At 44.5% G+C, this 17,049-nt stretch overlaps 1 protein-coding gene across 1 annotated transcript in view; it reads right to left on the reverse strand.

Annotated features, from left to right (window-relative positions):
• The window catches only part of FLI1 (Fli-1 proto-oncogene, ETS transcription factor), a 114,282-nt gene that overhangs the window by 22,397 nt on the left and 74,836 nt on the right, over positions 1 to 17,049 (reverse strand). Inside the window, exons 4-5 of the mRNA XM_080929672.1 lie at positions 16,505 to 16,708; positions 7,772 to 7,837 (exon numbers count right to left, since the gene is read on the reverse strand). Coding sequence (XP_080785798.1) covers positions 7,772 to 7,837; positions 16,505 to 16,708 — 270 coding nt within the window. The remainder of the gene's footprint in view (positions 1 to 7,771; positions 7,838 to 16,504; positions 16,709 to 17,049) is intronic.

A 17,049-nucleotide genomic window follows, 5' to 3' on the forward strand; every position in this document is an offset into this window, starting at 1 on the left:
AATTCTATATGGGTTGAATCTCTCTTATATAAAATGCTTGTGGTCCGAAGTGTTTCTAGTCTTGGAATTTTTTCAGGTTAATGTGACTTTGGCTGGGCCCACACACTTTGTGGCCTCTGAATTAAAAAAAAAATTGTCATATGAAAGGTATTTAGTAGATATTTTCAGCTCTCCATCTTTTGAACTTTCACTTTCTTCCTCACCCTTGAGATTATGACAAGTGATTTTATGAATGTGATTTTTATGGTGTTTCTTGACATTTCCTATGGGGTCTCCCCCTAAGAAGTTTTTGAGCAGCTTGGATTCTCAGCTCTAGTGAAGCATCCTGCACAATGCTGTACCATCCGTTAGAGCACAATCTCTTCACACGCTTAGCCTCTGGTAACCCTCAAATATATTGGAATATTTCCCCGACAATAATGTTAATTGCTATTATAATTTTGGTCATAAATCATAATAATGTGCTGTTATGAATCTAATTTATCAAGCATTTTTGGCATGTCAGACATTATGCTGATTTACTAGGGCATGACAATTATTCTCATTTTATACATGATGAAGTGGAGTTTCGTGGCTTAATCGGAAACGTCTCCCACAGGCTCGAGGTTTGGATGCTCGCTGCCCAGTGGGTGGTACAATTTCATAGAAACTTTAGGAGAGAGAGACTGTTTGGAGGAAGTGATTAGGGGTAGGCGAGTAACAAAGGCTATAGCTTAACCCTTGAATCTTGGTCTGCCACCATGGGCACGCCCACTGCCATATGTCCTCATCTCCGTCACACACTCCCTCTCTCATACTTTCTCCACCTAGATGAACTGCAGCCTCTCTGAAACCACAATGTTTCTATCTTTCCCTGTCGAGTTGTCTCCGTCGGGTATTGTGACAGCCACACAAATGATATACCGAGATAGAAAAATCAAACCCTTGCCCCAAATCACACTGTAGCTTTATCAGTGTAACACTGAGTTATTATACAGGTGAGTTGAAAACATTCATTAATGAATATATAAGATGCTGAGATTAAAATGTGAGAAGCTCATCCCCTTCCAGGGGAGCGAAGCAAAACCTATGCAGGTTAGAGTCTTATTCTGCCCCCCAAAACAGGTATCATCTAAGGAACACTGAGAACACTTGGTCATACTTTCCTTAACCAAGGAATGGGGACAAGAAGGTGGCAGACCTACAACCTCATAGTGATGGTGTGTGAATAATGGGTGATGGATGTAAAATTATTTGTTAGTAATACATACTGCAGAAGAAGGATGGCTATTCCTTGCTTGGCGCTTGTCCTTGGAATTCTTGGGAGGAGAAGCTCTCTTAAGCATGATCTATAAATGACAGTTGGGCACTCAGTATATGTGACACTGAGGTGATTTCGTCCCTCTCTTCTCAATCCCTGGCAAGTAAGGAGACAGACTTTTTATCCATCAGTCAAGGTAACTGCCAGTGGTAGAGTGTCTACAGGCCATCGGCCCTTGGTAGCTAAGGCAGTGATTTTCAGTTTTCACATTCAGCATCGAGTCTCAACAGCTCTATAGGTGAGGGCTAGAAGCTCAGAGCTCCTCCAGGCCTTGGCAGCTAGGAGGTCCAGAAGTTAGTAAACAAGGAGCTCAATATCCTCTGCCTTTTGGAGAGTTAGAGATATTTAGGCAGATGCAGGATGAGGGCTAAGGAAATGAGGGTGTCGGACAAGCAGAGGAGCTCGGGAGATAGCTGCTTACTATCCCCTGTTGTGAGGCCAATAGGCACATTGCAGAGGGTCTTGTGGCAGGAGCTGCCCAGAAAACCAAAGGGAAGCTGGGACCTTGGATCCACAACCCAGGGTCTGCAGTCACGCTCTGGATTGCAGGGTATACGACAGGAAAGAAGAGAGTAGGGTCAATCTTGGTTCTAGAATGCTTGTGTGAGCCTGGAGAGATGGCTCAGTGGTTAAGAGCACTGACTACTCTTCCAGAGGTTCTGAGTTCAAGTCCCAGCAGCCACATGGTGGCTCACAACCATCTGTGACGATCCAGTGCCCTTTTCTGGTGTGATATCAACAGTGAGAGAGCTCTCACCCACCCATGCTTACAATCAGTGTATCCACAGGTCTTTGTCTAGGATGATCTGGGGACAAGCAAGATCAGAAGCCAGAAAGACTTGGAGTGGCCCTGAGATATGTCATTTACTTCCCTTCAGAACTATAAAGCAGGGATTGCCAGGCTAGAACTTAAGAAAGAAATTCCCAAGTCCCTGTAGGTACCCAGTAAAGATTTAGAATTAAACCATTCTGTCTGGGTCTTAGCATCAGTATTTGTTGTTATTTATGCATTTAAAAAATTTTTAAAAAATAAAATTCACCATTTTAACCACTTTCAAGTGTATAGTTAGTGGCACTCGGCATACTCAGAGGCAGTGAATTGGGTCCCGGCTTCATCTTCGGCAATCTCTCTGCCTCCAGTCAACACAAAGTGTTCCTCTCTGCCAGCAGGCTCTGGCAGCCAGCTCCTAGTTCTATCTGGTGAGCTCCAGGGCTCCAGGTTGCTCCAGAGAGAGGAGTCATAGAGGACTTGTCCTTGGACATGATTGTTTCACAAAGAGCACAAGAGGCTCTCTGTGCAGTTAAGACCAAGGGCTATGACCTAGTAGAGGCTGTGTATGAATTTGGTTCTGGAAAGGAAACAGAGATGCAGCTGGAGGCAGCAGTGAAAAACTACAGAGACAGAGAAAAATGTTGCAAACATTCAAATTTCTGCTCCAAATTACATTTAGGAAAAAGATAGCTAGAGGAGAAAGATTGTGTTTTTGAGGAGGTCCATTAAATCATTCGTAATTTTAAGTCTTTCAAATATATAGTGACTGTGAATACTTTGGGAACCCAGAGTGAAGTCACAGTCAAGTCAAAGACACCTGCGTGTCCATCAGTTCACTAATGTAATTACTGTGGCAGGAGAGATTGTTCAGCTGGAAAAGTGCCTGTGGACCAAGCATGAAAATCCAGATTTGGATCCCTGGCAGCCGTTAAAAGCCATACATCTGTTACAATACGGGTCTCTAACCCCAAAGCTGAGAAGGCAAAGGTAGGAGGAATTCTGGAACTCGCTGGACAGCCAACATAGCTGATCGGATGAGTTTCAGGTTCAGTGGAGAGCAACCTCGGGACAGCCTCCACATGCAGGTACGTGTGTGCACGTCCTCCCGCACACATGCACACACCCTCCAACTCATACACACACATATAATCATTTTATTGGTAATATTCAAACTCTTCTTATTAGAAATAGGAATTTCTATTTCTATCAAATTTTCTATCAAAATATTGATTGACTGATGTCAATCATAGTTTTTGTCCTCTGCATTAGAAGTTGTTCCAACTGCTCCCGGTCCCAGTGGCCCTTCATTCTCTCTAACCGGTCCACTCATACCCTTCCCAGACTCTGGTAACAACCATCTCTCTTATGACAGTGGCTTTAGTGGAAGGGGACCTTTCCTTACTATCCTCTGAGGGGCTACAAACCACGCAGGGGTCACTTTCATGTTGTCCCACCTCTCTGAACAAAATGGAACCATAAAAGCTGATTCACTACAATAGAAGATCCAGAAATGAGCCCTCACACACACACACACACACACACACACACACACACACACACACACATATATGGTCACTTGATTTTTGACAAAGGAGCTGTAAATATTCCATGGAGAAAGAACAGCCTCTTCAACAAATGGTGTTGGTCCAACTGTCACTCCGCATGCAGAAGAATGAAAATAGACCCTTTCTTATCTCCTTGTACAAAGTTCAAGTGCAAGCGGATCAAAGATCTCCCCATTAAACTAGGTACACTGAAACTATTAGAAGAGAAAGTAGGGAAACTTTAGAACACATAGGCACAGGAGAAAATTTCTTGAACAGAACACCAATGGCTCATGCTCTAAGGTCAAATATCAACAAATGGGACTTAATGAGATTGCAAATTTCTGTAAGGCTAAGGACACTGTCAAGAAAACAAAATGGCAGCCAACAGATTGGGAAAAGATCTTTACCAACCCCACATCAGATAGAGGCCTAATATCCAAGGTATACAAAGAACTCAAGAAGTTAGACACTAGAGAATCAAACAACCCTATTAAAAATGGGGTACAGAGCTAAACAAAAAGTTCTCAATTGAGGAATATCGAATGGCTGAGAAGCATCTAAGGAAGTGCTAGACATCATTAGCAATCAGGGAAATGCAAATCAAAACAACCCTGAGATTCTACCTCACACCAACCAGAATGGCTAAGATCAAAAATTCAGATGACAGCAAATGCTGGCAAGGATGTGGAGAAAGAGGAACATTTCTCCACTGTTGGTGGGTTTGTAAACTGATACAACCACTCTGGAAATCAGTCTGGCGATTCCTCAGAAAATTGGACATAGTACTACCTGAAGACCCAGTTATTCCACTTCTGGGCATATACCCCAGAGAAGCTCCAACATACAACAAAGACACATGCACCACAATGTTCATAGCAGCTCTATTTATAATAGCCAGAAGCTGGAAAGAACCCAGATGTCCTTCAGTAGATGAATGGATACAAAAATTGTGGTATATTTACACAATGGAGTACTACTCAGCTATCAGAAACAATGACTTTATGAAATTCTTAAGAAAATGGATGCATCTAGAGAATATCATCTTGAGTGAGGTAACCCAGTCACAAAAGAATAGACATAATATGCAGTCACTGATAATTGGATACTAACCCCAGAAAGTTCTGAACACCCCAGACACAACTCACAGACTATATGAAGTTCAAGAAAAAACAAAGGCCAAAAAAAAAAAAAAAAAAAAAAAAAAAAAAAAAAAAAAGAAGAAGAAAGAAAAGAAGAAAATGAAAAACCATTATGCTTAATCTTTACACACCAAGAATACTTTGACTATTTCCAGGTTACATCTTGTTTTACATGTACTTTATGCTCATTGTAACTAGTAAGATCTTAATCCACACTATCAAACTTTTAAAAAAATCAAGTACTGGCAAAAATGTATTAGTATACTTCTATGCAAAAATGCTTAAAAATCTGTACATTTATCTTTGTTTTTTAAAATAAAGTTGTTCAATTAAAAAAAAAATGAAGCTAAAAAAAAGGGGAAAAAAAAGCTGATTCACAGAATGGTGCAAAGCTTCAAAGCAAAGTATGTGCCCAAAACCCTGAAACTGACAGCCGAGGCAGCTATGGAAGTGGTTGCCAATAACTACTGTCTTGGTTAAGTACATTAGATTTGACAACTAAAGATAGAAAATGTTCAATGGTTCCAACGGGGCTCAACCGAGACTCAACACATTTAAAGATCTGTGGAAATTGAGTTTTGAAATGTTTCATGTTCTACATACAAATAGCCCTTAGATAGCTTCAGTCAGTTCTCAAGGAGGTAGGCAGGCTAGAAAGGACGAGCATGCTGTTCTGAACTAAAACAGCACTCTAGCCGATAAGTACCAGGAAGATACACATTAACAGACCTCATCTCCTCAGCTCCTTCCATTTGTGCCTGATGCCAGCCAGCACCTGCCCTCTGCAAAGCAGGGAGCAAAGGCACCCGTAGGCACACACCCAGCCCTGATTTGAGTACTGTGTTTGCCTCTTATTCAGAGACATAGTCAAGGTGGCATTGATGTCTTCTAGTTCTTTTTCCATTTAATATTAAAAAAAATAAAGATAGCTATTAGGGAAGAAGAGAGGCGAAGAGGTGGGAAGAGGGTGAAAGGGGGGAGGAGTGTGTTAGCTTTGTATTGCTAATGTACTTTATTTTGTGGCAGGCTGGCTCCTTCAGCCAGACTTCCTCAAAAGGGGGAAGGCAGTCGCTTTAAGTGGAGAGTTTTACTGGGAACAAAAGATGCACCTGCAAAGCTCTGGCTTAATCGTCTCTAGAGGCCAGGGCCGAGGCTGGGAGATAAATGCCCCTCACCACCTGAATGGGGGCAGCCGGTGCGTTCGCCTGGGATGCTTCAGTCAATTCATTTCAGAAGAGGGTTGCTACCCAGTAGGAGCTGGCGGCTCCTGCAAGCAGCCTGAATGAGGCAGCAGAGAGACAAATGCACTCTCAACACAAAAGGGCCAGCGGAGGAGGGGCTCAGCCTGGCAGGTAGAGCAGAGGGGCCAGGGCTGCACTGGACCCCTCAGCGGGAAGGAGGAGTTGGTTAGTGACTCATTTCAATGCAGACTGGTTTCTCAACCTAAAGCAGTATCTAAACCATTACAGGAGCAGAGCAGATAGCCCATTAGTTCTGTCTCCCCAGTCTCATTGCTTTATTCTGAGGGTACAGGTATGCTGTACACTAAATCCTAATTCAGTAGTTCAAAACCTATCTTCCCTTCTTCTTGCCCATCCTTCTTTCCTTTCTCTTCCCTCCTCTCCTCTTTCTCCTCTTTAAGGGTTCATTTGTTTCTTTCCAAACCTGCAAGCCCTGGCTCCTTTGTCAGCCATCTTCTCAGAAGATGATTGCTTTAGAGTCAGTGCTTGACCCTCCCTGGAAGAACCCTGCACCCGGCATGAGTCTGAGGACTGGGACCAGGACATGGTAAAGCGAAGTGGCTGGACCTCTGCATTCGTCATGGAAGTAAATATTCTCTGCTACAGCTGTGTCACATGATGGGACAGGAGGGCATCAGACTGTAGAATGAGTAGGCAGAGCTTCAATCTCTCTCTCTCTCTCTCTCTCTGTCTGTCTGTCTGTCTCTCTCTACACACACAGACACACACTCACACACACACACACACACACACACACACACACACACACACACACAAATCATGCATCTGATTTGGGGAATCAGTGGCCAAAACAAGACTAGGTTGGGTGATTTTGTGTGTGTGTTTGTGTGTGTGTGTGTGTGCGCGCTCATGTGTGTGTGTGTGTGTGTGTGTGTGTGAGTTTGTGTATATGTGTATGCTTGTGTATGTGTGTGTATGTGTTTGTGAGTGTATGTGTATATTTGTGAATGTGTATGTATGTGTGTACGTGTGTGTTTGTGCATGTATATGTGTGTATGTATGTGTGTATATATGTGTATTGTGTGTGAGTGTGTGAGCATGTGTGTATGTGTATGTGTGTGTGTGTGTGTGTGTTGTATGATCAAGCCCAGGGCCTCATACATACTGTGCAAGCACTCCACCAACAAACTTGAACTTCAGACTCTGCCAGTGGAGATGCTGAGAAGTCACTGTGTTGCTCACTAAACCCATCCTTTGAGACAGTTTTCTTTCTTGCTGATAAAAACCAAATGATATCAAACCAATTGTTTGACTAAATCAACCCAAACTAGACCAGGCCAACCTATCCCAGACCAAATCCTCAGACCACAACTTTTAAAAGTGAATTGACAATGCTGATTTTTTTTCCAGAAGAAAACCCCTGCAAACAAAACTTTATAAGGTAGACACACATTTCTGTTATTGTCACCGGGAGCACCTCCAAGTGTCAGTTTGGAAAATTAGCTGTCTCATTGTTCTCTAAGGGCTGTCCCCTTTCTCTGGGTGGTGGTGACTTTAATTCATATTCTTGTGATGTTTTTATGAGATGTTTCAAAAAGCCTCCTTGTAGTTTTGAAACTAGTGGCAAAAGGAAGAAAAACATGAGAACATGTTTTTTAGAAAAAACATTTTTTTCATCTTGTGTATTGAAAAATAGTTTCCTGATTAAGGAACTGGTGTCCAGACATGGCACCTCCCGCCTGTTTGAGAAGGATGGGCTTGTGCCTTGGTGAGTGTAGAGGGAACCTGGGCTCATGAGGGGACAGACTTACCTTCCTTGACATTCAGCCTTGATGACTGGTCTGTGTGGGAGGTTGTATTATAGGCCAGCAGTGAACCTGAAATGAAAGTGAAAATAGAAACGCCATGCTTCTGTAGTCTAGATCTAGAATGTTCTCCAAAGGCCTGACAAACCCAGGGTTCCCGGTACGTTAGAATTAACAAGTAGGGGAAACTTTAGAAATGGGGCCAGAGTGGGAGGCTGCTGATCCCTGAGTGGGCCATGGATTGTGGGACCTCACCTCTGGGATGTTGCTACTATAACAGAGACTTTTCCTCAGTGTCTAGAACAGCAGATCTCACCACACTGATGTATGGTCTTCTAAACAGAAACTTTGATGGAAATACCTCAGTACCAGGCTCCAGTGAGGCTACTTGGAATGGATAATTGTTTTTCTGTTGCTATTGCATGCGAAGCATATGTCCCTTCCCCTCCCCCCACACTAGATTTGTCCTTTTGTTTAAAGTGATCCCAAGAGTTTACTTTGTAAATTGGAAGCATTTTTAGGATTCTTCTCATGATTCTCCTGGGGACATTTTTAAAAGCCTTCAAAACTAGGGTTGGGATCTGCTTTTACAAAGGACACCATGAGTTTAACACATGTGTCTGAGGCTACAAAAGTCTTTCTAAATACAACTCTGCTCCCTGGGGTATGTGGCCAAGGGAACTGACCGAAAGCCAGGCTGGGAATGGCTTGTCAGTCATTCCTCTGCTTGGCCTCCAGTCAAGGAGGGGCTCCAGTCAAGCGGTGCCCCTCTTAGCTATGGGTTCTCTGGTTGAGTATCTAGCAAAAATATGGGTCTTACTAGGGCAGTCAAAGACACTTCCTGGGACGTAAGACTTTTGGCTTGGGAACCTATCTTTTCTAGTTCCCAGTAGTTCCTAGATGAAAACCAGGAGGTGATAGGTACCATTTAGAGACTGATACAGGCCAAAGTTCAGATATGTAGATTACATTTTCTAAGGGACACAGCCACCTACACTCAACATTTCATCTTCCAAGAATATCAGTGACGAAGTGATAAATTCATCTTAGTCTAAGCTATCATACTTCAAAGTAACAAGTTCATTTGGGTATAGCTCCCCTGGTCACATCTCCTTCTTCTGTACTGGGTGAAAAGTAACATCTACAAAATGTGGCTTCAATGAAACCAAGCTCAGAAGGTGCGCTGCACAAACCCTGGCTTGTTTTAAATGTTCAGCAGAGGCTAGCACTTAACATGACTGCTTTCAGTTACACAGAATGGAAACCCTTTATACAGAGCTTGCGAGCACTGGCCTTGCTGGCTGGAATGCCAGCAAGGAATGGGTTCTGCCGCAATGAGAAATAATCCTCCGTGACTGGACAGAGCTTCAGAAATGGAATCGAACGTTCCAAGAGAATACCCCAAACCTCTCAGGGGTAAGAGCAAGAATGTCTGTGCCTCAGTCCCAGGCATTTTCTCCCTCAGGCAGAACCTCGCTGCTAGAGCAAATAAAGAAAAATAATGGTCTCCAAGCAGCAAATACCCCAGTCATTAGTACAAAGTTAGACAGAGACGGAGCTCAGATAAACCCCATTTATTAAATTTCCCCCCATGGTCATAGTTCCTCTCTGGGTACACATGAAGTCACAGGAAACTCCCAGAATGCCAAGAGAAAGGGTCTCTTGACCTCCCCAAAGCCTGCATGAAATACATATTTCATGGTAACCTAGGGGAGCTATTTTGCCCCAAGACTGTCTTAGTTCAAGTTTCAAAGGGGAGGGGCAACTTACATGGGGGTGGGGGTTGTTTCTTCCCAGAGGGGCAAGTTTTCTTTTCACTGTTTTTTTTTAAAAAAAACAAAAACAAAAAACTAGGTCCTTAGGCTACTGAAGGTGCTCCTTGTGTACTTAAAAATAAATAAACAAACAAATAAAATAAGGTAACTTTGCCCTGTTACAGGGAAGTCCTTCCTGGAGTCTGGTCTCCCCCAGGAGGTTTTGAGTTTCTTCTTTGTGCCCTGAGTAGCTGACCTAAGCAATTCTATTGCTGTTGACTCTGAGGAGTTTCCTGACAGCAAGGGCCACAATCAATGGCTAGATGGGGCAGCACTCATGAACCATATTTGTGCATAGACACGCGCGCGCGTACACACACACACACACACACACACACACACACACACACACACGCACACACCTGTGTGTACTTCTATACACACAGGAGTAGGTGCCCTTTCTCAGGATCTGCTCATCTTGGTTTTTTGTTTGTTTGTTTGTTTGGTTGCTTATTTTTTGTACAGTCTCTTGCTGGGACCTGAGTCGGCTGACAGGTGAGGCTGGCTGGCCAGCAAGCTTCGGGGATCCACCTGTCTCCACTTCCGCAGGGCTGGGACAACTGGGACAAGTGTAACAACTGGACTTTTCACATGGGTTCTGGGGATCAGACTCAGCTTCTTCCTGGTGCTTTCTTGACTAAGCCATCTCCCCATCCTCCCAGACACACTCTCTCTTACTGAACCCCTCAGGAAGCCACCCAAAGCCTGTGCTCCCCTCTAACCCCAGCTGACAGCAGTCAACCTTTAGAGAAGTCAAGGCTCACTCAGCCAGGGAGGGCCAAGAGACAAAAATGAACTGACTGGCTGCTCTGTAAGACCTGTCCCTGGTTCAGAAGCAGAAGCATCCTTCAGGTTTAATCAGTACAGCCGAGATGGGTAAGAATGTGTGCATGATTTCCAGCACTCCAGAGACTAAGGCAAGAGGATCGCTGAAAGTCCCAATAGCCGGGGATTCATAGTGAGGTTGTCTTAGAAATTATAAACAACAAAATAAAAAAGAAATAGTAAGGGGGGTAGTAAAGGCAGAAGGGGAGAAGGATGAGGGGGGAGGTAAGGAAGAAGGGAGGGAGGGAGGGAAGAAGGGAGGAAGGGAGGAAGGGAGGGAGGGAGAAAAGGAAATGGTGCTGGAAGGCAAGGAAGGCAAGAACAAGTGTCAGGGTAACTTGCTGTACATTGTGATTTCATAACTCCTGTGTATTATACCTTCATTTAAAGTGTTGTCCACTCAGTTATGGGTGTGTGTGTGTGTGTGTGTGTGTGTGTGTGTGATGGGATACATTCATGTGCACATATATGTCTGTTGATTTGAGACACATCTTGCTCTAAAATTAGCTGCTAGCAATGACCCGGTCTTCCAAGATAAGATCTTGAGGACAAGATTACATTGTTTTCTCCTTTTCCTCCTCCTCTTCTTTTCCCTCCTCTCCTCTTCCTTTTCCTTTATTGAGAGAGATTCTCATGTATCACAGGCTGGCTTAACAGTCATTACATAGCCCAGAAGAAATTGCAAATGTCTGGTACACATGCTTCCTCCTCCCAAGTGCTAGATATTACAGGCACACATCCAGTTTCTAGGGTGTACAGGATCAAATCCAGAGTGTCCTGCGTGTTAGGCAAGTGCTCTACCAACTGAGTTACATTCTCAGCTCAGCAAGGTTATTTTCTGCTCTGAGTCCATTCTAAGCTGGATTTCTGGATCTGAAAGGAGCTAGAAGATAGGGTGGGGCTCTGCAGATGGGAAGCCCCGAGCTTCCTTCAGATCTGCAGTCTCTCTAACTTGCTTTTCATACAGGACACCTGGAGCAGTGTAGATAACGAACCCGGTGCCCGAGCCTTTGTCTTCGGCTCCCTCACCTTATAGAGCCCAGCAGCATCTACCCCAACCTAACCCCAGCTAGTGGGTCAATTCCTAGCTTATACTAGCCCTGAATGCACACTGGGGAGGGAAGTGAGGCTCTGTGCACCAAACAACGGGCCAGCTGACTACTGAGTCTGAGGCCACTGGGCACTTTATCTTATTGGAACCCTGCCCTCCTTTCCTGTTCAGCTCCAGATGGAAAGTTTAACACTTCCTCGGCTTAATGACTGGGCCATCACCTTTGCCCGACCGTCCGAGGTTGCAGGTGGGCATACCACAGAATGCAAAAATGTGGTTTTCATTAAGTTTAAATTAAAAATGGGAATCAAGATGGATACCTTTTCTGAAGCGTCCCTGCCGTTTGACATATTTCATCCTCTGGGAATGCCGCTGTCTAAGAATGTGGGTTCTTAGTATGTTTCCCAGGTCAGACCCAGATGGACATTCCGCCCACTTCCTTTGAAACCGAAGAGGGACAACAACAAATTCCCTTTTCTTCTGTTTCAGACCATTCAGCCCAGAAGCTTTTGGGCTCCCAGACATCCCCAAACTCCCCCCAGTGGCCCTGTGGCTGAACTGTCAGTTGGAGACAGTCCTGCCTCATTGATCTTGGCCTCAGAAGAGACTGATCTTACTTAGCACATTCTCAGGTGTGTCTCTGTCCAGTGGGTGTGTCTGAAAGATCCTGGCAGAGCTGCCAATCACACCCAGAGTTTCGGGAAGAGGTCAGGGTGAGTGAGAGGTTGGGTTTGGATTGATTGGTTTCATTCCTGCAGGTCGCAGAGAAGTTTTGGAAAGATTGTATCCGAGGGTACAATCAAGTGGAAAGCTTTGTGGGGACAGTGGTTTGGCCTCAAGTTGGAGGCTGGAGATGCGATTAGCCTTGGACATGAGAAGGAAGACAAATGGGGTGTGGTCTGCCTGTGTCAGCATCTTAATTCAGGCATAGTCAAGCATCCTGTATCACAGTTGGCAGGTCCTCTGCAGCAGTGACCTTAGCTTGGACTGAAAGCTTCAGTGGTCCAAGAATCAGAGGTGAGGACAGGTACTTTGCACTTGCCAGATACCTTTGGATGGACTCCTGAAGCTAGCCAGCCTCAGTTGTTTTGGTCATGAATCAGGGATCATAGAGTTTTGTCCATGATGTTCACAAGGGGGTGTTCTGTCTATAGGAAGTGGATAACACCTGGGCTGGTGTCTGCCTGAACCTTGTTCCCTCAGACATGTCAGTTGGACTCCAATAACTGCAGGTACCCCAGTCAGTCCCAGCCCCTCCATCTTCCTCCTAATACTACACAGGTATCTTATCTGGAACAGCTGAAAGGCCAGATGTGAAGGCCAGTACCTCTAGTCAGGGCACATCAATCTGGCAGGTATAGAGGGTTCAGAACATTGTGATTTCTTCCTTATCATCGACAATTCCTCTTTACCTGATGATTAAGCATTGAAAACCTAAAGTATAACTTTCTTCCCAGACAACAAGAATAGTCAGCTGTCTCTTGTGAAAGTAAATTTGATGCCAGAATGTAGTAGCCTACAAAGAATCTTAAAAAGAAAAGAAAAACTTTTAGAAATGAGAGATTAGAGAAGTGCCAATTTTTACATTGTGTGTGTGTGTGTGTGTGTGTGTGTGTGTGTGTGTACTTGTATGCTTTAGTGTATATGTGGAAGCCGTCTCATGGGAGCTGGTTTTGTCCTTCTAATCATATGGGTCCAACAATTGAACTATGATTGTCAGACATAGTAGGATGTAGGTATCTTCTCCCATTGAGCCATCTTGTTGGAAGTTTTGACTTCCAACAATCCACACTCTGGCTGTAGTCCCCAGTTTTCCTGTACTGACCACCTTTTACTCAACTCTGTGTCCTTACTACATCTGTGTTGAGAGTCTCAGTTCTTTTCCCTCCGTCTCAAAAATGGAAACATTTGGCCCTGGCTGCTCCCCAATAAAAACCCAACACAATGATGCTGAGAAGCCACACTTGTTTCTCTGGCCCCAACCTTGCAGCCAAGTCCTGGCTTCTCTCTTCAAATGAAACAGCCCATGCAATTCAGTTCAGTCTGACAAAAATCAGAGAGGGCTTGAAGATGTGTCAGGCATCAGGAAAAAGTTTTCAGCCACCACAGAACTGACAATGACCAGTGGACACCTACAGGGTCTATACAGCCAAGTAGTACCCAATAACCAGGGTCTGAGAGGCTAGAACCTCAAAGGAGAAACCATAATTAAAAAAAAAAAAGTCAGACAAATTTCTGTAAAGACCATTTTAAATCCAGGTGCCTCAGAAGGTTATAATAATCTCTGTTACATTTCACGAAGATTTAAATTTAATGCAACCATTGTCATTTTTGCTTTGGCCCACAGACATAGTCTTCCACTCAACTTCATATCCTAAGTACATCTTATGTGTAAGGGTGGTTCTGATGCTGAGGTCCTGTTTCCCAGCCAGTTCTTGATCTGTCAGTAAAGAAAGGCATGGGCCAATTGCTGGGCAGAAGGTACAGTTGGAACTTCTAGGTCCCTGAAGGAAAAGGGAGATGAGAGAAAGGAGAGGGAGAGTTTCTGCCATGTGTTTGTTGGAGGGGGAGGATGCAGAAGGCATGTCAGGTTTTAGGAGGAGCTGGGGCCTGTGGCCCCTACTACAGGCAGGCTATCAGAGATGTTTGACAGGGGCTAGATGGAACTAGTCACTGAAGTGTAGGGCAGATAGGAGGTATGGAGCTGAGAGTATAGACCAGGGAGCATTTTCCAGGCAGTGGATAGTAGCACCCATCAATTGTGCCAAGAAGGCAAGTTGAAATTGAACAACTGTGTGTCTGTGTCATTTATCTTCAGATTCAAGGGAGGCTGGGAGGTGGCTGGTAGCATGGTCACTTCCTGGAACAAAGGCAGGTAAAGTGTAAAGCTACATGTAACGCTTATGTTTATATTGTGGTGGCAGGAAAGCTCTCCTTGTATAGGGCTCCAACTGTTATCACTACCCTCTAGATGTGGAAATTCATCCTGCCCTTTCAAAGGCTTTCCGAACATACATGTGTTCTGCCTCTTTTCAAAACTGGAAATCCCTTAGTATAATCCCTCTTCTGGAAAGTTTGTGTGTGTTGTATGACATTTTCCATAGTGTTTACATGTGTTCTTAGAGGGGAGAGTCTATGGTTTTGGTCGATCTCCTCCAAACACCAAACTCTGCTCCCTGCTCCCTATATAGCTGCTCACACCTCCATAGCGCCCTGTTATCTGCCCTTGTCCACTAGCAGGCCTGCCAAGGCTTGATGGGAAACACTGACTGATTAACAGTATTTCTAGACATTCTGAGCAGCAGATACATGCTTTATGTCAGCGTCTGTGACTCAGATTCTTTGGTGACAGAAGGAAAAAATGGAGACTTGGGCTGTTTATGGGTTGGTCAGAAATCCAGGCCTGGAAGTCATATGGTCTGAATGGGGGTTTTCTGACATTTCTTCTTCCTTGGGGATCACTCAGCCTCCTACATAGGTGATGTTGGAGAGCCTTGAAGTCAGGCTTGACTGTGCTACGCTCCTGACCTCTGCTTTCCACACTCATACTCTGGGTCTACTGCCGCTCCTGTCCTGTGTAGGTCATGGCAGAACTTGGTTCAAAGATCCTTTTGTTTTATGCTTCCAGCAAACATTTGCAGGCCGAGATCATTCTTAAGTGCTAAGCATCTGAAAGTCGAGGAAGACTAGGTAGAAAATGGCCCCTTCTTAGAGTGTTATTTCTTAGACTGATCTCATGGTGTAGCAACTCAGACATGAGGTCATTGCAGTGGAGCTAATGTATCCTCTTTCAGCATGACCAGCTGCCTTAGAGAGGTGGCAAGATAGCCAGCCCAGAGGCGCACCCATGGAAACTTACAAATGCATGTTTAAATTTTTTATTTTTTTAATTTTCTAGCCAATGTGAGTAGAGTGTTACCCTGCTCTCTACAGAACTCCCTTTCACCCAGACCATGGATTTTACTGATAGCAACTAAATTCACAATGGAGATCCTGTACAAGGTGAACCAATCAAGAGCCTATGAACCCACAAAAGGCAGTGGGTGAACCAGCCAAAACCTATGAACCCACAAAAGGCAAAAGGCAGTCCCACAGTGTTGTTCAAGATCTCAGAATTCAAAGGGGCCTTAAAACCATCAAATCTTCTCAAACTTAAGTCTTATAATACCTCGCGCAAAGTAGGCTGTTCAGAGAGGACAGTGCATCCTGTTCTGCCCAGCTTCTCATTGACCTGGCTGGATATGGGGGGTGCCCTCATGCAGAATGAGCCCATGCCCGCCTTCCTGTGGCTTCATTTCATTTTTTCAGACCACTGAGCACACCTTCAGCACTTGAGGATAGCACCTGACATGGATTTTTTTATTGGAGAGTTAAGGCTGAGTCACTAGCAGGTCCAAAGGTGTTCCTTTTCTATATTTATCAAAATTCACATGGACTTCATGGGTGGTGCTTGGTACTACGGAGCCTCCTATTGGGTAGCTTTTTTTTTTTTTTTTTTACTAAGCTTTCCCTCCTTGCAGTTCTGTCTAGGAAAGCTTTCAGTGCCTCCTAACAAACCTGAGCCACCAGCTACTCTTGTCATTTCTCGGCAGTAGGGAAAAGCAGCCCTGTAGGGTTGAGCATCAGAACGAATTCAGAATAGGAGGAATAATATATCAGCTCTCACAATCTTAGATACCATATCTATGTTCAGAACTTCCTGTAAGAACTCTGAAAAGTTTCTTAGGAAACCTCTAACCAGAGCGTCTATCTCTGTGCAAGTTTGGGTAGCAGAAGCTTCTGGAAAAGAGATCTTTCCAGAGCCTATCTAGTATCTGGTGTCATGTCCTAGATCTCTGTGAATTTCCCATTTTTTATTTGCTTCCTTTGACACTTCTGCTTCAGGTATTTTCCTTTTATAGGCTAGTAGGAACCCATGTGAGCTTGACAAGGATCCCGTCCTAAAGAAACTGTTCTTGACATAGGTCTCTTGTAACTGGTATGAGGGTATGACTCTTGGGGACCTGGCAAGACTGGCCCCCAAGCCCTGGGGGAATACATGGTACTTACTTTCCCTGAGGTAACTGAGGTGGGACAACAGCACTTCCGTGTTGTAGAGGGAGGTAGCTCTGAGGAAGTCCTCCTTGCTCATCTTACACAGTTCCTTGCCATCCATGTTCTGGAAGAAGGAAGTGTCAATCTCTGTCAAGCCGTATTCCTTTATGGCCCACTCCAGCCACTGCCGAACATGCTCCTGTGTCCACAGTGTGGGGTCTGAAGAGGAGAAAAGAGAGCTGTTAGCATTCGCTCCTGCCCAGCAGCCTAGGCTCCCCTTCACTCTCCCTGCTCTATCTCTTCCCTTTTGCCACTCCCATGACCTCTCTCTCCTCATGACCCCCTCTTTCCTTTCCCTCTTTCTTGTTTGCTATCTCTCCTTTCTCCCCTTTTCTCCTTTTACCTCTTCTTTTTCCCTTTCCCTCCCTTCATGTATCATTAAACCCCTCTTCTTTCTCTCCTATACACCTTTCTCCTCTCTCCTTTCTCTCTACCTTCTCTCTCTTCCCTTCCACTTGGCCCCCCCTTAGAACACACTATCTGATTCCATGACTCCTGAA

The sequence above is a fragment of the Micromys minutus genome (genome assembly GCF_963924665.1).
Source record: "Micromys minutus genome assembly, chromosome: 16".
NCBI classification, from domain to species: Eukaryota; Metazoa; Chordata; class Mammalia; order Rodentia; family Muridae; genus Micromys; species Micromys minutus.